Raw genomic sequence first — 27,182 nt, forward strand, 5'->3', positions numbered from 1 at the left:
AGTCAGTAAAGATCAGGGATGTTACTGGACATCCTACAATGCACAGGGCAGCCCCCAGGGCAAGGACACCTCCAGGCCCAAATGACAAAAGTGCCAAGATTGACGCCCGACCGGCATGGCTCAGTGGTTGGGCGTTGACCTATGAACCAGGAGGCCATGGATTGATTCCTGGTCAGGTCCCATGCCACTTTGCGGGCTCAATCCCCAGTGGGGGGCCAGCAGGAGGCAGCAGATCAATGATTATCTCTCATCATTGATGTTTCTATCTCTCTCTCCCTCTCCCTTCCTCTCTGAAATCAATTATATATTAAAGTGCCAAGGTTGAGAACCTTTAGTTAGCCCAAGGCTGTCCTATCATAAGTGAGAAAGCCGAAGTAGAACAGAACATGCCTGGCGCAGGCCACCCTGAGGGAGAATGCAGCTGGGAGGGCAGAGCCTGTCTTTTCTCTCCATGCCATGCGCTGAGATCTGGAGGCCTGCTTTCAAATTCCTCACTGATGAGGACGTTCAGAAATGAACTTGTTTCCAGTCTCCAGAGCACCCCGCCCAGCCCACATCTCCAGCAAGGAGAATTCCATGGCCTGCCTGTATGAACTCATGAGGCTCCCTAACCACTTGGTCTGGGCAGATGTCTTCTGGGGTTTAACTTATTCTATTTGCTACCCATTTTAGAAGTAGATGGTTCCGCTGATAAAATTGGAATCGCCAGAGGAGCTAGCACCAGCCATTAGGAGGCGCTGTGTATGCAATGCTGTTGCGAACAGATCCCCAGGAGGGGGGAGAGGAGACCCCTTCCATGAGCATGACTGCATCTCACAATTATTAAATATCGATCCATCTCAGCAGGGCCTGGGCCTGGTTTCAGAGGAAGGTGGTGCATTAACTCGTGCTAATCTCGTCTAGACCCAGAGCATTGCACTCCTGGTGGTCTCTGCTGACCCTGGTTCTCTGATTGACAGTGTGGATGGGAGCTGACTCCCTTGCCTACCAGTTTGATTCTGGGAATAAGCCTATATGAGTTTTTGTCTGGAGTTAGAGGAGATGTGGGGTGTGAGCACCAGAGCTTAATAAAAAGCAAAGAAGCCCAGCTGAGGATGCAGAGCCATTGCAGGGAATTCGATTAGTCTCCATGCATGATAATCCTGTGCATTTTCTGGTGCTGATGTTGGATGACATTGGGAAGGTTCAGGGTGTGGGGGGCGATACAACGGAAGAGAGGCCCAAGATAAGAGCACATATGAACGTCCATAGTGTGTACTTCATGGAACTGAAATTTATTTTTCTGTGTGTCTTTTTTAAGCGTCTAGGCAGATCACCAAAATGTACAGCCAGCCAGAAAAGAAATAGCCCACGTGTATTTAAAGGACAGCGTTTTAACCAATATTTTAGCTTGCAGACACCAGTCCTATGTTCCCTGGAGATGCCCGGCTGTAGGGAGGAGAACTGAGGTTACTGATTTACCTTCACTGGCACAGACCTGTTTTTAATGTATTGCCCAGTGACAGGTTTTCTGTTTAGCTTTTCTGGGTTACTCAACACAGCCATCTCAGTAAAAGAAGAGCAGCTCCTAGGCCCTTGTTTCCTTTGAAGACCTAGTGCCTTCAAGGAAGAAACTGAACTTGGACTTCAAAGCATGTTGACACTCTCTCTGGCTTCATGGCAAGCAGCAGGTTCTGTAATAGGAAATACGGCTGCCCTGCCCTCTGATTCACACTAGGTGTGTGTGTGTGTGTGTGTGTGTGTGTGTGCACAAACATACAGAACACCTGTGTGGCTTTGAGGTGTGCATGGCAGTAACAGTTTAATCATTCCAGTGTCAATCGTTAGGCTGTGAAACGTTTTACCAGAAATGTGTCACTTAATGATGTAGAGCCACCGGAAAAATAAAGTGCACAATTCAGTTCAAGCGTACACATGAACAGTCATTTGTTGTACCCCTACTATGTGCAAGGAACACTGCTCCATGCTGCGGGTGTGAAGGTGAAGCCAGGAAAGAGTTAAATGTATTAGAGATCTTTCCTTTATGAGTCTAATCATCTAGTGAAGGTGCTAGGTGTACGTACCAACAGTTACTAGAACAGAATGTGACATGCTGTATGCGAGTAGATTGAACAAAGGGCTACAAAAGGACAAAGAAAGGAGAAATTGATTCTGACCAGAGAGATTATACATTCCAAATCTGTTTATTGTGTCCTCACTATGTGCTGGGCACTGTTGCAGGTGGCAGGGAAGGGTGGGGAGACATGGATCTTGTTCTGTCCTCCTGCCGTTTACAGTCCAATGAGGATAGACAGACGACAGACAGCAAACACATCCAGGAGAACTGGAGGGATGGGTAGGTGCCATACAAAATGCTAAAGCAGATCGATAGGGCGGGGCAGGGAGCTGGTTTAGATAGCACAGTCAGGAAGGATGCAAAGTGTGACCATGGAAATGAGACATAACTGATAACTCACCATCTGAATACCCAGGAAAGAGCATTGCAGGAGAGGGGACAGAGGCTGCAAAGGCCTGAGGGAGGAACCAGCTTGGCACCTTGCAGGCACAGAATGTGGGCCTTGGGACTGGGACTGAGTGAATTCTGGGCAAAGTAGTCCACGATAAAGCCAGTGCTCCTCTGGGGCCAGCTGTGCCAGCTCTCAGAGACACAGGTGCACACTTCAAATTCCTTTCTAAGTGCAAGCAGGTGCCAATGGAGGTTTTCAGGCAGAGAATGATAGTATCTGATTTATATTGTTTTTAATCATTCCCGCTATGACACAGAGAATAATACACTGTGTAAATAGTAGAAGCAGGAAAACCAGAAGAGAGATGCCAGACATGGGTAGGAAGAGGGAAGAAAATGATATAAAGTCAGTGTGAACATTTTTTTTCTTCTTTCAAATATATTTTTATTGGTTTCAGAGAGGAAAGAAGAGGGAGAGAGAGATAGAACCACCAATAATGAGAGAGAATCATTGATTGGCTGCCCTTTGAACTCCCTACATTGGGGATCAAGCCTGCAACCCAGGCATGTGCCCTGACCGGGAATTGAATCATAGCCTACTGGTTCATAGGTCAATGCTCAACCACTGAGCCAGCCTGGCCAGGCGAGAATTTTGTTTTTGAGATAAAGGGAACAGGACTTAGGAAATGGGGGAAAAGAGAAACCACAGATGATTTGTGTGCTGTTGTTTCTAGCAGTGGGTAGATAATAACATCATGAACTAGGATGGGGTAATTAGGATGGGAGGTAGGGTATTCATAGTAAGGAATTACTATGTTTGGGACATAGTAAGTGAGTCTGTCTATTGAACCATTAAATAAAGATGACAAGTAGGCTAAATCACTGTCCTTTATTGAGCGCACAATATATGCTCAATATCATGCATATGGATTCATTGAATCCCCAGAGTAGCCCTATAGGAAGAGTACTCATTAGATCATATTTTTTTACAAAGAGAGAAAATCAGGTCTATGTCCACACAGCTAAACAGTGTGTTGAACCAGAATATGATATATGAGAATGAAGAAGAGAGATGAGGGCTGGCCATGGACTTGGAAACCATGAGCATCTGATGGTAGATAAAGCCATGGCTGACATGAGAGAGCATTGTAGTTTGAGGAGAGACCAGTGATCCAGCAGTAGGACAGGCCAACACTTAGAGTTTGAGATTGAGAAGGTGTGGCCAATAAGGTAGGAGGGAAGCAAGGAGAGTGTGACCTTGCCAAGTCAAAGAAGGAAGTAGAGATCTGGGTCAAATGCTGCTGACAGGTTAATGTCACAAGGACAGAAATTGGCCGTTAGAGATAGTAAGAGGTAGCACCTTGGATTTGTTCACAGAGAGATTGGGCAAAACCATTCTGGTTGGAGTGGTGAACATGCATGTTTGTTTGCTTGTTTCTATTTTTGTCCATTTAGCATGTGCTAAGTAATTTATATGAATTATCTTAGTCACTCATCATAACCACCCTATTAGGTGTTATTATTATATGCACCCCGAGGCCGAGGACACGGAGAAGCTAACTGTTTCCAAAACACATGATGAATAGAGAGTAGGCCAGGGTTGGAGACTGAATCTGATTGGCTCTTGAGTGTGATCTCTTGACCTCAATATATCTGGGATCTTTCTAGATGGCTCTGGAGCCTGAGCTCTTGGCTGCAGTGATAGTCGGGAGCTTTGTAGATGGCCTTCAGTGCCTACTAATGCAAGCAGATGGAGGGAGGAATGCATACTTGTTGGTCAAGAATAATTAGGGAGAAGAGGAGAAAGGTAAGTGAGAGAGAAGGGGCACCTGGATACGTCAAAACGAGGACTTGAAACTTTATTCCCTGCATGGTGGGAACCAGAAAACATTTGAGTTGTAAATTAATTCACTCATTCACAATTGTCCTTCAGCCAATGTGCATTGAGAGTCTGCCCCATGGAAGGCACAGGCTGGGTACTGTGGGAGACACAAAGGAGAGAGCATGCTGGCAGACCTTAAGACCCTCACCAAGTAGAGCAGAGAAAAGGACAGCCCTAATGGAGGTGGAACCTGTGCTGAGATATCAGCAGAGTACAAGGGAGGAAGTACAGTTCCAGCTGAGGAGGTGGTGGTTGTAACCAGCCCAGTGGGGACAGGGGTGTCCCTCTAAGATCAAAATGTTGAGCAGTTTCATATGAGTGTCATTGAGAAGCCAGTATGGTGAGAGGCAGAAGCATCATAAACAAAGACATGAGTAACAGAGCCTGTCATGCTGGGACAGTCATAGTCTGGGTGGCTACAGGGTTAGTTCCCGATGATAGAGGACCTTGAATGACAAAGTATGGATTTTTAAATTCTATTCTGACAACACCTGTGAGTAAAGCATCGCCAGTTGGAATCCAGGAATGGAAGAGTGTCCTGTGTAGAGAATTTGGGAGACTGCGCAGCCTGGTGGAATAGAGCTTTCTGCCTAATTCGTAGGGAGGAGGTTCACTCCAGGTGGAAGATGTCAAGGGACTTAGGTTCTGAACTTTTGTCTGGCAGGAAGCACAATATCTGTGTCTGTGTGGCTATCTGTGACTGGACATACTTGGGAGAGAGTGACCAGGCTTTCTAACATGCACAGATACATGGATGTTGTTCAAAGAGGGACAGAGGCTGGCATGAGGACCATGTGATTGCATTTCCCACAGTAAATGATCAGAGACTCTCCACTCCTCGGTACCAGGAGAGGAGGCCCTCCCCAATGATGCTGGGAGCAGCCAGCCTCCTTTCAGGATCCACCCACATCCTGATGGGCCACTTCCGCCCTCGGAGCTGATGAGGGATAGAGAGTTCTTGTCAAATCCCCAACTTGCCCTTTTGGATATGAAGTTCACATGTAAATATATATATAATATTTTACTTCTGTTGCCGATGCGTTTTGTTCCTCCAGAGTACGAGAGGCCCAGGTCCTTTAATTAGTTTCCGGATGATGGCATCTCCACCGAGAAGCGAGTGGTTCCATCCCTCCAATCTCAGGGGGAGATAAAGGAATGTAATAAAGACATTCGGTGCTTCTAGGTGATGCGTTTGACAAGCTTTGTATTAACAAGAAGTCATGTTGAAACTTCTCTCTCTCCCCACTGCACTCTCTCCGCTCCGCACTGTGACATTTCGCAGGGGATTAGCAGAGCTCTGCTGTGGCTGAGAACTTGTAGCTGGAAACCGCCCGCCTGCCTCCCGCCCTTGAGCTGAAAAGGAAGGGCCTGCGCCTTGATCTGCTGCAGACCTTAACCTTTAGGAGGGATTTAGTGGTAATAAGGCCTTGGAACAAAAACTCACTTGAAAACCAACTGACAAGTTACTCTGGACAGTGGTGGGACCACGTCCGGGGCTGCAGGATTCAAGGCCAGATAATGAGATGTTTCTCCCACTTGCTTGAGTTATTCCCAGAGACAACGGTACAGGGAGTGTGGGCGTAACTCTGGTTTTCAAGTTTCCAGCTGAAGCCACATGGGTCTCTGATGGAGAGAGGCGGGAATTCCCTCCGGGGCCACCTGCCTTCCGCTGAACTCAGCCCAGCAGGTACCTGGAGAGAAAGGAGAGACTGTGGGAGGATCAGTACCATTCCCCAGCCGGGGGTGGGTATGGGGGACTTCACCACAGCCCTCCTCCTGCGCTCAGCACAGTTCCCTGCCACCTATGGTTTTACAGCTTGTGTTGAGTGCATAACTATCAGTGCTTTCAGGCAATTAGGAATTAAAGTGCTGATGACGCCATGGAGGCAGGGGAAAATGTAAGCGAGCCTGGCACTGTGGGCAGCCAGCAGATGACAGCCTGGAGATGCAGGCTTTTGCAGAGCAGGTCGCAGGAGCACCGGGAGGCAGGTGCCCTGTCCCTGCCCTGCTGCCTCCATCCAACCTGGATGGGCAGCCTGAGAGACGGGCATGGTGGTGCCCGCCCATCTGGCAGTCTTAAGGAGACTGTGAGCACAGAGCAGCGTTGCCAGGAGCCTGAGAGGCTATGATGGCATGTACATACATGCACATGCTGGTTTACTTGTGCTGTCGCAAGATGGGGAAGCGTGGGCTTTACCTGGGGGTGGTGAGGGCATTCACTGTTGTAGGAAAGCCATTCCTCTCTCCACAAGGTGGCTTGCTGAGCAGACGCAAGAGCATTTATCTATGGGGAAGAGTTAGCTAACCACTTTCTGAATTCGGAGAAAAAGGAGCCCTGTTGAAAAGGAGGTGGGTCCTAGTTGGTTTGGCCCAGTGGATAGAGTGTCAGCCTGCGGACCAAAGGGTCCAGGGTTCAATTCTGGTCAAGGGCAGGTACCTCGGTTGCAGGCCCTAGCCCTGGTCAGGGCTCCTGCAGGAGGCAACCAATCGATGTGTTTCTCTCACATCAGTATTTCTCTTTCCCTCTCTCCCACTCTCCCTAAAAATCAATTTTAAAAATCCTCTATTAACAAAACAAAGCAATAAAAGAAGAAGAAGAAGAAGAAGAAGAAGAAGAAGAAGAAGAAGAAGAAGAACAACAACAACAACAACAACAACAACAACAAGAACAAGAACAAGAAAGAAAATGAGGTGGTACCGCGGGAACTGCAGACCCTAAAACTGAACTGTATGAAAAGGGTCCCTGGCTAAGGCCAGGGCTGCCAGGGGAGCCGGACACTGTGCCCTTAGCCAGATGGGGTCTGTGTCTCCTTTCTCTGAAGACCTTTTGGAATTTGTGCAAAAAATCTTTCTGGGGGAGAGAAACAGCTGAGGGGACATGGGATGTGACAGAAGTCACAGATGCAGGTGTAGAGCTTTTCCTACCTGGTCACTCAGGTGTCATGGACATCAGCTGCATTTTTGCTTTGGGAAGAGAGACCTAGTGAGACACCAGATGCCTAGGGCGCAAAGGAAACTGCTTAAAGAGGCCACGCCTCAAAGAATCAAGCAAAGCTCAGGCTGGTGGGAACCAGAGGAATAAACAATTCCCAGTGAGGAGAAATTAGAAACAGGAGGGATCAAAATTTCTTTTGAGCCCCTACCTGTGACATGCAGGTGAAGAAATTGTACACATCAAAAGATGCTATAAAGAAATCCAGCCAGCAATTCCAGGTTGCTTTTTACAGCAGATAATTATGCTGTTTACCACTAATTGATGGAAGTCTGCATTACCTCAATCACAATAGCATTTATGTATAGAGTGATTAGCAGCTCGCTGAGTGCTTTTAATTATACATACACATGTCATTTGATCCCAAACCCGATAGGAAAAGGTTGGGTTTGACCTGGAGAGTATTATGCTGAGTGACATAAGTCAGGCAGAAACTGACAAATACCATCAGATTTCACTTATTTGTGGAATCTAATGAACAAAATAAACTAACAAACAAAACAGATTCATAAAAAACAGAACAAACTGACACTGTCAAAGCGGAGGGGGGCTGGGTGAAAAAGGTGAAGGGATTAAGAAAAAAACGCATTAAAAAACTCATAGGCAGACAATACTGTGGTGATTAACAGAGGGAAAGGGGGTTGGGAGGTAGGAGAAGGTAAAGGGGGGATCAATGGTGATGGAGGGAGACTTGACTTTGGGGTGGCGAACACACCATACAACATGCAGATGATGTATTATAGAATTGTATCCCTGAAACCTATATAATTATATTAACCAACGTCACCCCAATAAATTCAATAAAAGGTAAAATAAAATAACAAAAGAGAAAAGAAAAGCTTGGACTTGAGTTCTGCCATTTTCTAGCATAGTGTCTCTGAGCACATTATTAGCTATTTAAAGCCTAGTGTTCTGGATTAAATGGAAAATATACGGGAAGTAGCTAATTTTTTTAGATACACCTTACTAGAGATATTGCAATGGTCTGACTTCCTGTATGATGAGGCTTGTTGCTTAACCTCCCTGAGTTTGTCTTTGCTGAACAGTGGGAATAATGCCTGAGTTTTTGTGAGGATTTAAGAGGAAGCAGCAAATGCTAAGCCCCCAGCAAAGTGCTGGGCATTGATGGTGTCCAGCAGTCCTTCCTTCCCATCCTGCCTGAGCTGAATTTCACGTGCTTTGGGTTGAATGCCCATGATTGATTTCATGTCCACCCCCCATGAGCATTCAACCCAAAACCCATGCTCTTATTCTAGAAGCTGCCAAACAACTAGGCCTATCTGATGTCAGATCCATGTCACAATTAGCAATAATTCCCCTCTGTTTCCACATTCAATCCTTGATGAAGAGATAGGTCTTAGCAATTTCTTGGGCGTTGTCAAGTATGATGGAGCACTGGGGTTGCAGGCTGGTTGCTGTGAAATTCAACGGGTACTAATCTGCCCCAAAGCAGGAAAGCCTGGAGTGAGGCGTGCGTGGTGCTGTCTTTGGCCTCCTGTGTCTCCATCAGGAATGACTGCGCTGGGTCGGGAGCAGAGCCCATCAGCACTTCCTTCCACATTTCAGCTCCTCCTGCGAGGAGCACATTCCAAACCGTGGAACCAGTGGTTTATGACTAATCCCGAATAAAGCGCCTGCTTTCCTCCCCGGGCTTCCTGGCTCTCCAGCAAACATGAATGCTTTTAATGTGGAGGCAGAGGAAGAAAGAGATGTAAGCAATGACAGGAGGGTCCTGGTAAAGGGAATAACAGTCTGCCCGGGGCTGTGTCGCCAAGGAGCCCTCCGCGTGTTCAGCATCTAATTTGAGATTCTGAATGGAATCTGACCTGTGCCTCCTGGGAAGGGGAAGCAGCAAGCACATTGCTGGCCTGGAGAAGGGGCCCCCTCGGGGCTGCACCCTGTGCCCTCACATGGGGCAGCCACCAGCGCCTCTGAAGAAGAGGTTGGCATCTGCCCGGGAGGTGGGAGGAGGCGTGCTCCTCGTAATCTCTAAACCAAAGCGCCTTCGCTGCACCTAATGTCCGTATTTCCCCTAATGTCCAGGGGTATGCATGTTTAGTAACACTGACAAGTCACATTTGAATAGTACTTCACGTTTAACATATAAAGCCTTGTGAGAGGATGGTGGGGGAGAAGCAGATCTGCATGTGGCTGGATGAATTGGCAAGACCCCAAGAGCACTGCGAGGAGAATCCACATTCTATGGGGCTTAATTTTATGTGAAGAGAGTAGATTTGGGAGCATACATAATCAAAATTCAGGTCCCACCTTTGCCACTTAGCATCTGGGTAACCTGGAGCAAACCACTAAAATCCGAGAAAGCCTTAGTTTCTTTATCTGTAAATAGAAATAATAATGGAACTGCCTCAGTGGATAACTGTGAGATTTAACCAATCTGTAGAGTCAAGTGCCTTGTCAACTGTCCAATGCACAACAGAGATTTATGGTGTGTCAGTGTGTGTGTGTGTGTGTGTGTGTGTGTGTATGTGTGTACATGTATATGATTTTTGTTTATCTTTTTATGTATGCATCCATGATTCTGTGTGTATTTATTGTCTAACCCACATAATCCCTCATTAAAACACAACACTCTGTAACTCTACAATTTTTAATTAAATGTTTTTGAACACGTTTCTTGACCACTCTAAATATAAGTACCCTCTTTGTAAATGTGGGAAGGGAAATAATTAGGGTGACCAACACTTGCTCATTTGCCTGAGACTTTTCTGGTTTCAGCGCTAAAAGTCCCATATTCTTGGAAACCGTTTAGTTCCAAGTAAACCAGGACAATTAGGAGTAATATCGCTTTAGAAATAATATCTACTTGTGGGGTGAATGCAGGGGTAAAATAAATAAAGGTAATATATGCTAAACACCAGTTATACAGCAGGTATTTAACAAGCAGTAACTGCCAGTATTATTATAGATGCTGCGAGTCTTTGGAGGCTATTGAAAGATCTTGAGCAAGTTTATTCATGTCAATTTATTTGCATTTCCATTCAGTCTCGTGAAAACACCCTCATTCATTCAAAAGATATCTGTTGAACATAACCTATGCCAGATATTATGGTATGTACGGAATACATCAATGAACAAGACACATTTTATTTGAAAGAACTGACAGTTATGCAACAATCTAGTATGGAGAGTTCTACTTTTGAAAAGGTGATCAAGGCTGCCTGCCTACAGGAGCAAAGATTTAAAGCATGAGACAGAACCAGCCAGGCGAAAGGCAGGAAGAAAGGCAAGCAGAGAAGACCCGAGTCAAGGGATGGTTTGGTGTTTCAGGAGGAAAGGAGGCCAGTGGAATGACTAAAAGAGAATGACATGGGATGTGTGTGGAGAGGGAGGCAGGACCTGGTTCATTAAGGGTCATTGAAGCCATCCTCCATGATGGCCTCACTTCTTTCTTTACTTTGGGTGAGAGAAGGAATTTTCTAGATCAAACGTAGTTTTCATAGCCTGAATTCAGCTTTGCCCTAGAGTTTGCCTTGGTCCACAGTGACAGTGTGAAAAGACAGATTAGTCCACGAACCAGCATCAGCTCAGTTGTGTCTGTAACAGTTTTCTGATCCAGATAGAACTCTCAGGCACCAGGCTATTGACAAAGGCCCGAGTATCTGTGTGGGGTCTGCAAAGCAGGCTAGTTGAGGGCATTCCAGATTGGTCCTTGTGATTCTATAAAGACAAAGGTCCCAAGCCATAGAAGCGATGCCGCCTTTCCTGTGGAAACTGTATGAGTTGCCATGGGCATCTCAGATCTTCACTCCGTGGAGGAGGGAGGAGGCAGGGGGAGAAATGCCACGGGCAGCAAAGGAAGCCATCTGGGATGCATAGATTTGCTGTGCAGAGTAACCCGGTCCAGGCAGCTCAGCCCCACAGGACTGTGCAGTGCTTAATAAAGCATCTTAATTTGGATTTAATAGGATATCTACCGGTACTAAAAACAGCAAATTGCTATTTATTAATGACATAGTTATTAAAACGTAACACCTGGGCAGTAGAAGCTAAACCAAGACTGGGGAGTTCCCTATAATACTGTTTTAATAATTATCTTATTTAACTGTTTGCACATTTGAATTAAAATTCAATACCAGGCAGGCTGAACTTTAACATAATGTAATGATGTGGAACTGTATCCAGTGGGCTCATCAGGCTCTGCTTTTCCTCCCAAACATCACCTGCCCACTTCCCGGTCTCCCTGTGTCAACATGTATGTGTTTTCTAGATTTATGGCATGCACGTCTGGAGAAACAAGTTGATTGCCTTTTTTAGGAAGCCATGAACTCTTAGCAGATCTCAGACCTCACCCCAGACCTTTGATTGCTTAATTCCAATCATGCTGCCCCTTGTCACTCGCTACAGGGTGTCTAAAACAGAAAGTAGTCAAACTGATGTTCTCCCCAAGAACTGTTCTCCCTATACCACCCAGGGACCTGCTAGCTCAGCCATCAGCTGCTCTTGAACACAGCGGTGTTTAGATTGGACTCTGTATTCCCATTCCCCCATCCAGGGTACAGCCAGCTCTGGCTCATCTCCCAAGGCAATGCTTTCAAATCCATCCTTTCCCTCCATCCTTATAGTGACACTGCTTAACCCAGGCCTTGAATATCTCATATGGATTGATTTTCTCTGAGTCCAATTCCTTCTGTTTTCACTGTGATACCTTGCTACCTGGTTATTTTGCTTAAAGTAAATTTAAAATATATAGAATTCCATTAAATTTTTTTGAAGCTTGCAATTACCTGTAGGATAGCGTTAAAATCCAGAACCTAGGCATTTAGGCTGTTCCATAATCTGGCTCTAGTTTAGTCATTGATCCTGTATTCCATTTCTCCTTGAGTCGGATACAATGCATTGATCCTCCATTTGTGTTCAAGCTACATACGTGTCTTTGCCAAGCACACACAATATAAAACTCACTTATTGAGCACTTGATATTTCTAGAAGCTTCTCTAAGTATATTTTATAAACTTACCCCTTAAATTCTCAAATAAACTCTCTGAGGGACTTGGCAATTATCAGCTCCATGTGAGGGATGAAGAAGAAAGACACACAAAGGTCAAGTAGCTTGGCTAAGGTTACCCAGTTTGAACAAAAAAGAGCCAGGGTCCCAACCAGTAGTCTTTATTGCCTCCTGTAGTACAGACTCCATATTTTCAGACATGACATGGACTTCTGCCTAACCTTCTGTGCCCAGGTCATTCTGCCTTGCTTGAAACAGCTCCACGTTTTCAGCCTATGCAACTATCTCTCATTTGCAGATGTTCAATCTAGACTCTCCATCTGAGGTCCAAACTAGACCCTCTACTTGAGGCCCAAGCTAGACCCTCTATCTGAGAAACCACTCGATGCTCCTACTCACTATGACCCTCCCTCCACGCACAGAACTTAATGTTTGCACCCTTCCTTTAACATTCAATCGCATGCCATTTGTTAATCAAGTTTCTGGGATATTTATATGCAGTTTCCTCAAACCGATTGTAAGTTCACGAAGGCCAAAAAATTGTGTATTTCTGCATACCATTCATATACTTCACACACAGTTGTGTCTATAGTAGGTGTTCACTAAATGTTTCCTGAATGACTTCTGGCCCAGCTTACAGTAGAGGGTATTGTTACATTAATGATTATGCCGGTGATTTTTGGTGGTATCTTCTTTGCCTAGCATGTCTCGCCTCCTCTTCTTCCCAGAATAACTTGTGCTTATCTTCTAGGGCTTAGCTGAGGTGTCGCAGACCCCAGAAGCCTTCCCTGACATCTGTCTCCGGGCTGGCTTAGGTGTCTCTCTGTATTGCCTGGACACGTTTATTCATCTCTCTATGTTGGCATGCATTAAAGGGGTTTGCTCTGTACCTGTTTTTACGTTGCTAGACTGGGAACCCCTTGGGGATAAGGATTGTGTCCTTTTCAGGGTTATGTCCTCCGTGCTATGAACAATGCTATGGATACTGATGAAGAAAGGGAGGGAGGGAGGGAGGGAGGGAAGAGGGAGGAAGGAAGGAAGGAAGGAAGGGGCAAATGAGTAAATTAACAAAAACAAACAAAGCAATCCTAGTATGTTTCTAAGAGCCTGCATGATTAAAAGAGGTATACGAAAACCATTCTCAGTTAGTCACAACTTCTTTATGAATATGGATTAGCTAAAACCACAGTACATCCTATTAACTCCATGTAATTTTAAATACTGACAACGTGTTAGAAGTTGCCACCTAGAAAGCGATACTGCCAATCCCCTGGCATCTCAGGCACTTTGCTGCTTTAGTTCTGAGAGTGGGGAGTGTACCTCTGGTCAACCACCTCAGCCCATTGCCATCATTGGGTGGCCTCTGAAACTTGCCCAGGGGAAATTTTCCACCTTCAGGTTACACTCCCAGGCAGGATTAAAAGGACAGCAAGCATTTCACCAACTTCTAGTTCATGAGTTGGATGCTTTCCAGGTGCTAGTGGGGAGGGAGACAATTCTAGATCATTCTTCCAAGGATGGGATGTGATTGTCTCATTTAATATACTGACTTTGCTGACAGCTCTGGCCCAAACCACCTTCTGATCCACTTGGGGACTGTCCATTGTTCTCCAGTGTATGATTAGCAGATTAGCTATCATGTAAGAAGCCAGGAAAATGAACTTCCAGGAAGCCCTTCCAAAGCAAGAGTAATTCATTACTTGACCTGATTTCCACTTAAAATGTACTTTAAACACACTTCCAACTACAAACCCTAAATCACCCCGTGTCCACAAAGTCCATCATTTTTTATTTTATCGCATGGCGTTGGCGTGACTTAATCCCTTGCAGAGCATCTCAGAGTGCTTTCCAGATCCATAAATTACTCACCTGCACAGTGGAAGCACTGTCTCCAAGGCCACCACCGTCACTCTGCGGGCAGCCTGTCCTCTGAGAAGCGAGCAAGACAGTGGGTGCCAAGGATGGGCAGGAGCAGGGGTTAGGAGGATGTATGGATCGGTGGAGTGGTGCTTGGAGAACTGAATACTCCAGTTAAAACACTGAATAAATCCCATCAAGTTTAAATGCTGTTAGAACTAAGAGAGTTTAGAAATGTGGGTCTTTCAGATAGTCAGCAAATCTGGTGTTCTGTCCTTAACTCATCAATTATTATTCTGTCTTGGAAGATTCGATCTAGCTTTCAAAGTGACAAGGCCATTAGTTGCAACATGATGTCTTAGAAGCCCTGGATTGCAGAGCCAGTGTTCACTCTCAACCCTCACCATACTGACTCTACATTGCTTTTGTCCCACCAAATACCTGTGAGAGTACAGGTAAATGTGTGCGCAATCACACACACACACACACACACACACACACACACACACACTGCATTTCTATCTGAAGATGATGTGAATTTAAACATAAAAATGATGAATTGTGCCCTAGCTCGGTGGCTCAGTTGGTTGGAGTATCGTCCCATACTCCAAAATGTTATGGGTTCAATTCCCCGTCAGGTCAGGGCACATACCTAGGTTGCAGGTTTGATCCCAGGTCAGGGCACTGATGGGAGGCAACCAATCATTGTTTCTCTGTCACATTGACATCTCTTTCTCTCCCTCATCCCTCTCTCCCTCACTTCTTCCCTCTTTCTCCCTCTCTCTTTTTCTCTCCCCTTCCTCTCTCCAAAATCAATGGAAAACATATCCTCAGGTGAGAAGTAAACAAGGAATAAAAATTATTAAGGACCTTACTTTATGGAAGACACCCTATTCAGAACAGCGGATTTTTTTTTTTTAAATGAGAAAGGCTCTTGCTCAATATCTTATCTTCTGATAATTCATAGCATATAGAAGAAAGATGAGAAAACGTATCATAAGAAAGTAAATTTAAATACTTTGAAGAAGCTATGGAATCTGTAGTAAGGGAAAGGCCACACCCTTTTGGAGATCATGCAGAAGACCTTATAGAAGGTGTGGTAACACAACCAGGCCTTGAACAATTCCAATAGGTATAGGTAGTTGGAGAAAAAGAGAGTCTAAGAGATCAAAATCAGCATAAGGGCATGAGGACAAGGAAACAATGTGGAATTTGTTCTTATTAATGAGTTGTCCAGTGTGTGCAGTGTGGAAAAGAGTGGGGGAATATTTTAAGAAGGAGGAACAAAGGCTAAAGGAAGACGTCTGCTTGATAACCCCCTTTTGTGTGGAGGAAATCCAATGCAATAAAAAGTGCTAGATTAATGCTTCAGACAGAGGAAAGATGAGCCTTGAGATTCCCAACCGTCTCATCTCCATGTGAGGGTTGCACTCTGGTCTTGGAACAGGGCATGGGGGTGATGGTCAGGTTCCCTGGGATCTCCAGGAGGCCAGATGGTGTTGTATGCTGGTGGATGATGTGCCCTGGAATTGCCCACTGTGGTGGCTTTGACAGGTGTTTATTCAAGGAAAGAAACTAACATGAATAAACTAAAGAGAGCTGGATGGAGGGGCCGGTTAATTTGTGAAGAATTAATGAGTCAGATCTACTGTCAGTAGAACTGAAATGGTGTGTGTTAACGATCTGGTTCTGAGGTTGTTACAAACATGTAGCAGGTTGGGAAGGTGCTGGAACAACCATTATAATCCCCATCCTATAAATATCTGTTGAGCTTTAACTACGGATATAAATATAAGTCATGGCTCAGGCCATCAAAAAGCTCATGGTCTAGTGCAGTGGTCGGTAAACTCCTTAGTCAACAGAGCCAAATATCAACAGTACAACAATTGAAATTTTTTTGAGAACCAGATTTTTTAAATTTAAACTATATAAGTAGGTACATTGTTATTAACTTAATTAGGGTACTCCTAAGGCTTAGGAAGAGCCACACACAAGGGGCCAAAGAGCCGCATGTGGCTCACGAGCCGCAGTTTGCCAACCACGGGTCTAGTGGATGAGAAATGCTAAGACAATAACTTGCATAGTAGGTTAGGCGCCAAATGACATTCTTACTTTATAAACCAATTGGCAGACAAATGAAGAGTCATACATGGACCAAAAATCACATTCACTAGTTTTGATGCTACTGGAGAATTAAGCTGAGATGTGTAGTAACAATTAGCTCCTAATTCTGAACCCCAGATGAGATGGATGGACACAGGCAACTGCTGGCTGTGCGGTGGGCCCTCCCACACCTGTAGGACATTGGCCTGTGACACATGCACTAGGACAGTGGTCGGCAAACTGCAGCTGGCGAGCCACATGCGGCTCTGTGGCCCCTTGAGTGTGGCTCTCCCACAAAATACCATGTGTGGACACACATATACAGTGCGATTGAAACTTTGTGGCCCATGCACAGAAGTCGGTATTTTATGGAAGAGCCACACTCAAGGGGCCAAAGAGCCGCACGTGGCTCGCGAGCAGCAGTTTGCCAACCACTGCACTAGGAGGACCACAACAGAACATAGCTTCTTACGGGGAGCTTGGCCCCAAAACTAAAGACCAAACAGAGTGGGGTTCCCAAATTTACCAATTAAAACGAACCCTCCCTTCCTTTGAGGAATTGTTTTAGGGGTCCGAGAGAGAAAGGGACCAAGTGTGTCTGGCTAATTGACATTTTTTGATTCACCATCAGGCTGTGAGTAGGCAGATGAGGAGCAGCTGGCATGTAGAGTCATCCAGGAGGGCAGAGAGGTGCAAGGGTCAGAAAAGGTGCAACATTGCCCAGCCGGTGTCGCTCAGTGGTTGAGCGTCGACCTATGAACCAGGAAATCACACTTCAATTCCCAGTCAGGGCAAATGCCTAGGTTGTGGGCTTGATCCCCAGTGTGGGGCGTGCAGGAGGCAGCCAATCGATGTTTCTCTCATCATTGATGTTTCTATCTCTCTCTTCCTCTTCCTTCCTCTCTGAAATCAATAAAAATATATATTAAATAAGAAAAGAAAAGCTGCAACAAAGTGGCATTTGATTTGGACTTTAAAAGATGACTGGAAGTTTTCTAGGAAGGACATAAGGAACAAGATAGACCCCCAAATGCTTAATGATCAGAAAGGGCATGATGTGTTAGGGGTGACAAGGGGATAAGTTGTGATAGAATCAGCAGGAATACCAATGGAAACAGGTTGATGCTTGATTCTGAACGGCCTGCTATCCCAGGACGAAGTGGGTGGATATGATCAGCTGGGGAATAAAGAACAATTGGAGTTGTTTAGGCAGAGATGTGCTATGCTCAGAATTGTATTCCATCAACTCTGAATGCACTGTGGAGAATGACTTGTGGATGCGTGTCAGAGGGGACTTAAGTGAGAGTGCAGACAGGAAGAGGGTGGAGGCGAGGGCAGTAGTGTTGCATTGAAATCCATTCCCATCAGTACTTCCTGACTTTGAGTTTAGACAGGAGGAAATAGACAATAAATTCAAGGTAAGATGTTCCTTTTATGTTTAAGATAATTCCTCTAATTTCTCTCCATTTGTTCCCATCACCCTTATACTTCAGTCCCCGAGCTATTGTGCCAGCTATTATTGTGAGATAACAAAGAGATGTTTCAAAAGGATATTTATTTTCCTTCCACTGGCTTTTGTCTCCACAGTATCTCCCAAAATTGTAGAGATTTCTTCAGATATCTCCATTAATGAAGGAAACAATATCAGCCTCACCTGCATAGCAACGGGCAGACCAGAGCCCACGGTTACCTGGAGACACATCTCCCCCAAAGGTAAGAGAGCAGTTTGGTGCATTGTGTGGTGAAAGGAACTGAGAGAATTACTGGCCACAGCAAGGAGGTCAGGGTGCTGGTGACTTCATCCAAAGGGTCCTTCGTTGTTGGTAGCCTGATAACAATGCTCGAGGCTCTGCGAGGGTTTGGTGTTCTCCAAAAGACAGGCCTATCCTCTAAGGTTTCAGCGGCCATATTTGAGCTCCTCTCCAATCCCTGGGAACTGCGTCCCAGCTGTGGTGGATGAAGTGGGGGTAAGATGTCTGGGAGAACGTCATTGGCCATATTTGATGGTGGACAATTCGCTTTCATAGCATTGTTCTGCTGGTTGTTTTACGAGAAAGAAAACATGAACACAAAATAAATGAGAGCTCCGAATGGCCACATTCCTAAATGCACAATTTCCAAATCGGGGCTTGTTCGGCATTGCCAGATATCCGGTCTCTATTCCGTTAGTTGTTTTGTAGCCTTGTTGTTGTTTTACTGTGATTAATCCAAGATGACCAAATTGCAAAATGTACTTTGTCTTAATGCTTAGATGCTTATAGACCAGACCAGACTAAGTGGTGTTTTGTGCTTTCATGGCTTGAACATTAAACATTTGGAATCTAAGTAGATGCCATTTATCATTAAGCTGGCTTTTATTCACGGTACATTAAATTATTTTATTTGTTCTTCAATATCTCTTGAATGCTGGCAATAATCTAGGCACACGTCTCAGCATGGGGGATATAGCAATAAACCCAAACAAGATCACATTCTCATGAGGAAAATGACCATAAAAGGAATATACAAGACACCAGGTGGTGATAAGGATGAGAAAATAGAACCGTATATACTGACTAAAAGAAAAGAGTTTTGGTCAGGGAAGGCCTTTGAGAAGGTGACTTTGAGCAGAGACATGAATAAAGAGCCTTCATTTCATTGGTTATTGTGAACGTACACATATGGATGTATGCATGAAGGTATGCGCATTGCTGAGTAGTAAGGATGTAAAAGGAACTGTAGTGGTAGTTGTTTGCTCGATGTTACAGGCCAGGTGCCCCAAAAGCATGTAAGACATTTATTCAAGATGCTCTTGGAACCAACCTCTGTAGAAGGAAAAAAAAAGAAAGAGGATTGAGTAGTTGGAGAAGTTGAGTTGCACTGCAGTCACTTGGAATATCTCAGCTGACAGGATGGGGGAGGGGGTGGTTCTGAAGCTGGGGTAACCCTTCAGACAGGTTCTTTATTTGAGGTGAGGGGGCTGGCACAGCAGTCTGTTGCTGAAGGTGGTCTGTCCGCAGAAAGGCTGTGACCTGGGCCAGGCATCTCTTCACAGGACACAATCCCCATAGAGCTGCAACTTAGAGAGTGCTGTCCACCAGCAGCACACGACCCCTGGGGCAGACATCCTCTCTTTCCGAAGGTGGCAGCTCCTCAGCATCCACTGTACTTGGGGACATTTTAAAATACCTGTCAGAGCTGTGAGGGGGCCTCAAATACCAAATCCCCTTTCTTACTACTAGACATTGACACTTTGCCCTGCTAGAGGTCTTCGGAGGAATCACGAGATTTTCAGTGTTGGGCCTGAGTTCCCAGGAGCTGCCCCAGGCCATCATTCCTGACTCTACCCCATGAGCAAAGGCATCAAAGAGCCTCCTGTGTCTGTCAGTCTCTTGATGGATGTGAAATGACACTAAGTGAGGACAGGCCCACGATCCGGGGGGAGGCCTCGGGTGTGTGTGAGATCATCATTGATGAAAGGGGGCCTTGGCACCTCTGAAGCAGGGGCCCTTCCAATGGACAGGCTTCCGAAGACCGGGGTGCCCACCGGTCAGCGCTGCCTAATGCTGAGTCCCCAGGGCCCCTGGATGCCAGGGCCACTGGGCCTGTGACTCTGCAGGGCCTTTATCATCCCAGGTAGACGTGCTTCGCCCTCTGCCAGGCAGAGGCCCCGTGGCCTCCCTCTCGCAGGTCTCCCTCTATCTCCTGTGTGAGGCCTTTTCTCATGTCCTCCTTTCTCCCTTCTCCTCTGAGCCTCTTCTCCTTTTGTCTCACCCTTGGATGCTTTTTCCTTTTGTCCTTTGCTTTCCTTTCTCTCTCAGCCTCCCACATGTTTCCGCTTTAATTTCATGTTTTCCCCACATGTTTTTCTTCCCCCCTCTTTCTCTTCTCCACGCAATTACTTGCGTCTTCCTTCTGACAGTGGAGCCCTCTTCCGTTCATCTCCCTGAAGTCCGCACCTCTGTGCCTTAGACTCCTCTTCCTGTTGGGGGGCCATCAAGTAGATTCATTTCCCCGGGGGACGTTCCCTGCGCCTGGCTCACAGGCATCCTTTTTACCGGGGTTTTTAGCTGCTATGGAAACAGAAGCTGGATCAAGGGGAGCGGAGCAGGATAATCAGACTACCTGTGGCTCAGTGTAAAGGAGATGAAATCTTTCCAGATCCCTGGTCCAGATGAGCTATCCCAGATTCAAACTGATAAGACACGGGGAGCAGAAACAAATCCCCAGGGACTCACCAGGCAGCCGCGCTCCCGGTGACGGATGGTTTGGGGATCGGAGCTGCCACTGGGTTGCTGCCAAATCGGAACTGAAGCTGCAGACACTTAGCAGCTAGAACTTCATCTTTCCCCACTAAATGGCTCCAAAGGACGCTTATCTTAAACAAGTTAGTGTAGACTTGAGGTTCCTCGGAGAACAAGGTACGCTGCACCTTAGCGAGGGCTCCGAAGGGAAGGGAGAGAGTGGCTGCCAGCTTTGTCCCATCCTCTGTGTGTGGATCATGTCTCATCCAGGATCATTCTTACACACACCCCCATTAGAAGCGCCTTTGGTGACCCTGATGGCTTCATTGGATCTTCTCTCTCCAGACTGACCTGTCTGGTCTGTACATTTCTGAATAATCCAAGTGTCCCCCATCATAATACATGTCACTATGTGCAATAAGCTAAGCTGCCTTCAAATAAATATGCATTTCCAGTGGTGACCACCTTATATGTGGAAAGGGGAGGCAGAAATGTCAACACTGTTTTACCAGGAATGGCTCATTAAATTCCATGCACAGAAATTAGAAGGATGGAGGTGGCAGGGAATTGCCCCTAAGGTTGTCTGTCTAGCACTTCATGTCAGAGGGAGAAAATGTCAGCTGTCCATATCCAAGAGGAAGAGGGGGGTGAGGCCCTCCAAGCTACCTCTTTGCATCGCCACTGAGCCTGAGAAGTAGTTTTCCACCTATTATGATAGCACTAGAGGCCTGGTGCACAGATTCGTGCACGGGTGGGGTTCCTCGCTGGCCAGCAATTGGGCCAATCGGGGCCATCTCATGGGAAGTTGGCCAGCTGGGGGAGGAACCATGGGAGATTGGGTATGGGAGCACACTGACCACCAGGGGGCAGCTCCTACGTTGATTGTCTGCCCCCCTTGGGGTCAGTGTGCATCATAGCTACCAGCCAGTCATCCAGTCATAACAATCGCTTAGGCTTTTATATATATAAATTCTTTTTAGTTCCTCATATGAAGTTGCTACTCCCAAGGGTTCAAGGACAAAGGGCATTAGCTGTGCAAAGATACCTGCCCTCATCTGCACTCATGCTGGGAACGTACAAGTGCTGTGCACACCTGCCGGGTGTTTGCAAAAGGAAACGCCCCCATCTCATGGTCTCACGCCAAAATGCCAAATCCATCTTGATGAATGTTTTACTGTCCATTCTTCAAATCCCGTGCAAATGCTAGGAGCCTACTCAAGGGGCCAAAGTACCACCAGCTTGCCCACAGCCCCCTTCAGACACATGCCCCATTCATGACTCTGCGCCTTGTATTTCTCCTGATCTAGGGATATAATAATTTGTTAGCACAGCCCTTAAGCGCTAGTGTTTCTATCTCCAAAAGAATGCCTTTGGTGTTCTTGATTCCTCAAGGTCTTCCCTAAATACCCAGAGACACCATCTCTGTAATTGTATCCTAAAGGATGCTTTTAGGACCTCACTCTTCAGAGAAGAGTGTTCTCAAAACCCACTTTTTATGTTTCCAGTTTCTGATGGATGGCAAGATCTTTAAAGAAAAGGCCAAGATTCCAGGGTCTTCACATTCCTGGGAGGAGAACATAGAGCTGAGGTGAAGGCATGACGCCAGTCACTGCTGAGTGGATTCCGTACATTGGGGCAGGGATCACTGGGGGTCCTAATGGAGCTCCCGCATGGCTGTCCCTCCCTTCCTTTCTCTCCCATCAAATGAAGCACAGAAAATGAAACCCTCACTGAAGCTACTGAAAGAACACCTTGTGCCCAGATACTGGCTGGGGCTCAGTAAGGCCCCGGAGGCTGTTTACAGAGATGCCCCGATCTCTAATTTATGAGTTTTCTGAGATCAGGGCCTGCCTCTCAGTCATCTTTGATTCTTTGCCTCCTAGCACAATGCTCAGCACCTGGAAAGCATTCAAGGAATATTTGTTGATTCTGAGAGCAAGCACTTACTTGTGCCAGTGCCCGAAGGGGCACGCCTTTCCCCCATCCGAGGGCTTCATCTGGATTCATGAGGAATCCTCTTGCACTTTGATGATGCAGTCGCCACTGCATCTTTCCTCTTGATCTCCACTGGTGAGTCTTCAGGACATTTCTCTGGTCTTCACAGGCTCTTCAGGGCTTTGCTGGGGTCCCCTAGGGGGAACCCCGCTGTGGCAGGGCTTGACTTCTCCTTGAAGGAGACACTCCTTTTCACGCTCTCTTTGCAGAAATGGAGGAGGCTCATCAGTGACTCTGAGGAGGGTCTTCAGAGAGCTCCCTTCGCCCTCCTCTTGCTATATGTATTGTGTGTGTTTCTCTGGCATGTTCTGTGTCTGGTCTTTCTGGGACCCTTGATCCTTTTGGTGTCTTAGTGTTTGGCACCCTTCCTGTGCCTAAACCCTCAGTATCTCTCAAGAGATTTTGTAAAACAACCCTGGATGTCGCCAGGGACAGTTAGTTCAACTGTATGTGAAAATGGTCTGCTGCCCCTGGGTTACCAACTGAAAATGCAAAGAAAGAAATCAGTACAAAAAATAGAGAAACATCATTTTAAAAATTCTTCCCACTCCCCACCGTGTGTGAGTTGAGACGGAACAGAGATTGATGGGTTGGTTTCCCCAAGGCCATGAAAAGGCCCTGGGAGCATGGTTAGAGCAGAACCATATGCCCATTGGGTCCCCAACCAAGCCCTCGGTATGGAAGCCTTCTCTCTCCACAGGGAGGAGTGGGCACTTCTGCAGGCCCCCTGCACCCACACCTGCAGGACCAAGCAACCTTCCCCAACGGCCAGATCTCTTTCCTCTACACCTCGTTTCTCCTGTTGGACTTGGAGAGACCCAGTGGGCAGTTGGTTGTCCCAGCCCTTGTGTCTCTGAGTTTCAAAGGGCACTGAGTTGATGAAGACAAAGTGACCCTTCATGGAAGCTCTTCTCCTGTTCCATGCCCTACGCCGTCCCCTGCACCTGCCACCCACCCACCTAATTCCCCATTTGTTAGCACTGACAGGACTTCCTCCCCAGCCAAGCAGGACATGGAGCACTAATTGGCACTGGAGGTATCACAGCTTGAGTTCGACCAGAGCTGGCAGGCTCCATGACTCCGATGACAGCTCTGCGAAAAAGTGTCAGGAGCGCCGCTCTGGCATGCCATCGGCTGACGGCAGCACCTTGGCACTAATGAGCAGCCTGTCAGCACCAGCATCAGGGGCCCCGTGTGGCACAGGGATCATTAGGATGGCAGATGAGAAAGTTTTCTCCAGCAAAAGAGCCGGAAAGGGAGGGCAGGAGCACAAAGTGGAACTCACGGTATCGCCTTGCCCATGGAGGGTAACCACCCAGCAGGAAGGAACCAGTATTAAAATAAATTAAAGAAAAGGAAAAAGATTTAGTGAAGATCTCTATCTATGCCAGCCCTGGACAACTGTTGGACTCTCTCTCGTTTTGGTTGGGTTGCCCCGTGACTAATCGATGCATGCTACAGATCTTTCTGCAGTAAGCCAAGAGGGAACCCCAAGAGAAAATTAACTCCCCAATGAAGGCCATGGCGCTATGAGACCAGGAAGCGGCCCAGGTTCTCAAGCAGGAGGGACTGAGGAAGAGAGAGAGCCTTGAGATCGGTGTCTTTGCTGTACGTGGGGCAGGCTCCCTGTCCCCAGGGCCTGCTCAGCTGCCACCCCCTGTCTGTCTTCTGCTGGAGCGTGAGAATCCAGGAGAGGCAATTACGTACGATAAGGAGGTTTCCTGTCATTTCATCTCAGAGCTGGGCATGGGGACAGCCACTGTGCCCGCTCTACTTACCTGCTCCCTGAGGGCAGGTGGCAATTCCCCAGCTTGCTCATCCCTGTGTATCAGGCTGAGGATGGGGCGGGGCTGGCCCTTCTTTGAGGCTTTGGCTCCCTTCAATGGCTCCGTCTCCACCAGTGGAGGCCGCCTGAGAGAAGACGGCGATCTGCCTGTAAGAGGTGGGCTTTGAAGGCAGGTCCAACTGGATTTTAATTCCCGTCCGCTGCTCACTGGCTGGGTCATTCCGCGGTAGTGATACACCTCTCTGCAATGCGCTTCCTCATTCATGTTCTTGCTTCTCTGTGTAGCAGGCAGAGTGTTAAGGATCTGGTCGGGAACCCTGATGGCCACACACACTGTGGTCACTCTAACCACTTCATGTTCCCCGCACACTTGGCACCCTCACCTCACACACACCTGTTCCCTGGAGCCCTGTCCTGCGCGCTCCTTTTGGATAAAGCTCTGGGTTTGTGCTAAGGCCCTGCTCAAACGCCCCACTTTGAAAGCCTCTGACGACCTTCGTCAGGCAGAGTGAGTTGCCCTTTGCATGTGCCTCTAGCGATGGCCGTTCTTACAGGTGCCCACGGGACCTCCTGTTGTCCTAGGGGTCAGGGAGGCCAGGAATCAGCCTCACACTGTGTGATTGCACCCCAGTGCTGAGCACAGCAGCAGACATTTGCAGGCCCGGCTAGTGATTGTCCAACAAAGACATATCCAATCGGTAGACACAGTGTCTTTCTTTTCCTTTTTAAAATTAATTCTCGCTGGTACATAATTTAAAACAAAATCAATTTTAATGAATAAGGGCTAAGCTACAGGAGCCTCATCCCTTCGCAGCATTCTCCACTGTGGATCTTTTGTTCCCTAAATCATCAAAGGGATCCTTAAGCAGAAGCTCTCCCTCACCCATCTCTGGGCTACCCCTACACCAAGGCTTGGCCTCTTCTACAAAACAAAAATAATGCCTTTGTAACATGAACAAGGATCAAACATTGTCGCCAATGCGGAGCGCCCAGCCCCTAAGGATATATAGTGGGTGCCCAACAATGCTAGCTTCCGCTTCCGTGGCCTTGGCCAAGTCCTTCCTCCTCACTCCCACCCACGGCACAAGCACAGAAGGGGAGGGAATTAAAATTCTTTTGTCTGAAAAGGTTGAAGTCCTACAAAAGCCCAAGCTCTGTCAATTGCCAGGATGGATAGCTATCCAAAGGTGCTTAATCAGCACCTCCTTAACCCCTACCATTTTCTAATTAACAAAGGTGCTTGATTAAAATTCCCAGAGTACCCCCAAGTAGCTATCCCAGGAGGGCCCAAGTGATTGCTCTTGCCAAAGGTATTACAGTGGTCACCGATGGTGGGAGAAGAAAATAATTGCATCCTAATGGGAAGTGGCAGGTCCCTGTCCACCATAGCAGCCAGCACACCATGTCGGTGTGAGGCCCACCCTATAGAGAGAAAGCGTTTATCAGGATGAAGGTAAACCGGTGGCACAATGAGGAGAACCAGGGCAAAGCGATCCAGCCACTATCTGAGCAAATGATTTAAGCACAGACATGCAGAGGAAGGTGGGAGAGAAGAAAGCGGGGGAAGACATTCATAGATCACTCTTTACCTTCGTAATTCTCTTTAACTATAAAATTACAGCGAGACGGATACGGCGAGGGTGAAATTTGCCAATGTCAATAAGGGTTTTTGTAAGTTTAATATTTATGATCCGCTTTAAAGCAATATTATAGCGGTGCAACTTCCTACTTCAAAGAAAAGAAAAATCATAAAAAGGCTAGTGGGGGAATTAATGAGTTCAGCGTGCTGAAATTGAGAACATATGAAAGGAAGCCTCAGTCGAGAAGCCAAGGGCAGGAGTGCACACCACAGACACTGTTTGTGGTTTTACCCAATTATTTTAAAGCCCTTGAAAGATGTTGTAGCATCAGACGGCTGCTGAAATCAGACATCGCTAACAGCGTCCTCCCCCACACTCCCCTTGAGTCTTAGGCTATTTATGCTGGCACTTGACGACCGTTACCATGCAGAACTGTTTTGATAGACCAAAAACAAGGAAACAAAAAAACCAAAAAGGCGATTGTATCATCTTCCCCTCAGATGCTAACCAGCCCTGACTCAGGAAGATGTAAAGGCTCATTGAAATGGCAACCCCCCTAACCCCTAGCACAGCAACCTCCATCTCTGAGGCTCACCCAGGACAGGTGCTGGAGGACCAGAAGGGCCTCAACAGGGTGCCACCACCCACCACAAGCACCGTGACCTTCACCCCATAGCACCCTGTGCCCAGTGAAAGGCTAGAGGAGTTCCACGTCTAGGATCTACCATGACTGCCACGTGATCTTGGAGAAAGTTTCCATTCAAAATATCCTTGTCACGTCCCGTCCATGTGTGGTTCTGGCTTTGCATCTACTTTCGGATCCCGAATCTTGTCGTGACCTGCGAGGGACGGCCTTTTCCCTAGAGTCTAAATTGCAACCAGAGTCTTTAGGATTCAAAAATAGCAATAACTAATCATCTCTCATGCTTAAACTGTGCTGGGCGTCCTTCTGAACATTTGCATGTAGGAATATATATATATGTTTTTGGCAATCACAGTCAGGTCCTATGATTAACCTGCTCTACCACGTGAGAGGGAGGTGTAGAGAGGTCAGGCTCATGGGCCAAGGTCACAGAGCTCTAGTTGGCAGCAATGAAGTCCCACCCCAGGCAATGTCTCCAGTACACATGCGCCTACACTGTGCTTTACACCCCAGACCTGGTGAGGGGCATAGAAACCTGCACTTTAACAAATTTCACAGGTTAGTGTGATATACACTCACATTTAAGAATTATGGGCGTATTAATATTTGCTATGTGCTGGGCACCCTGCTTTATATACATTATATCACAGAGTTCTCACAAATGCCCTAATAAGTAGGCATTTTTTTAAAAAATTAAATATATTTTATA

General features: G+C 46.7%; 1 protein-coding gene across 4 annotated transcripts in view; it reads left to right on the forward strand.

The window, feature by feature from the left end:
* The window catches only part of NTM (neurotrimin), an 857,156-nt gene that overhangs the window by 724,757 nt on the left and 105,217 nt on the right, over positions 1–27,182 (forward strand). For all 4 annotated transcript variants that reach the window (XM_081113622.1, XM_081113623.1, XM_081113620.1 and 1 more), the window contains exon 4: positions 17,834–17,959. In XM_081113622.1, the coding sequence (XP_080969748.1) occupies positions 17,834–17,959 (126 nt within the window). The remainder of the gene's footprint in view (positions 1–17,833; positions 17,960–27,182) is intronic.

The sequence above is a fragment of the Myotis nattereri genome (assembly GCF_964212035.1).
Source record: "Myotis nattereri genome assembly, chromosome: 19".
Taxonomy (NCBI): Eukaryota; Metazoa; Chordata; class Mammalia; order Chiroptera; family Vespertilionidae; genus Myotis; species Myotis nattereri.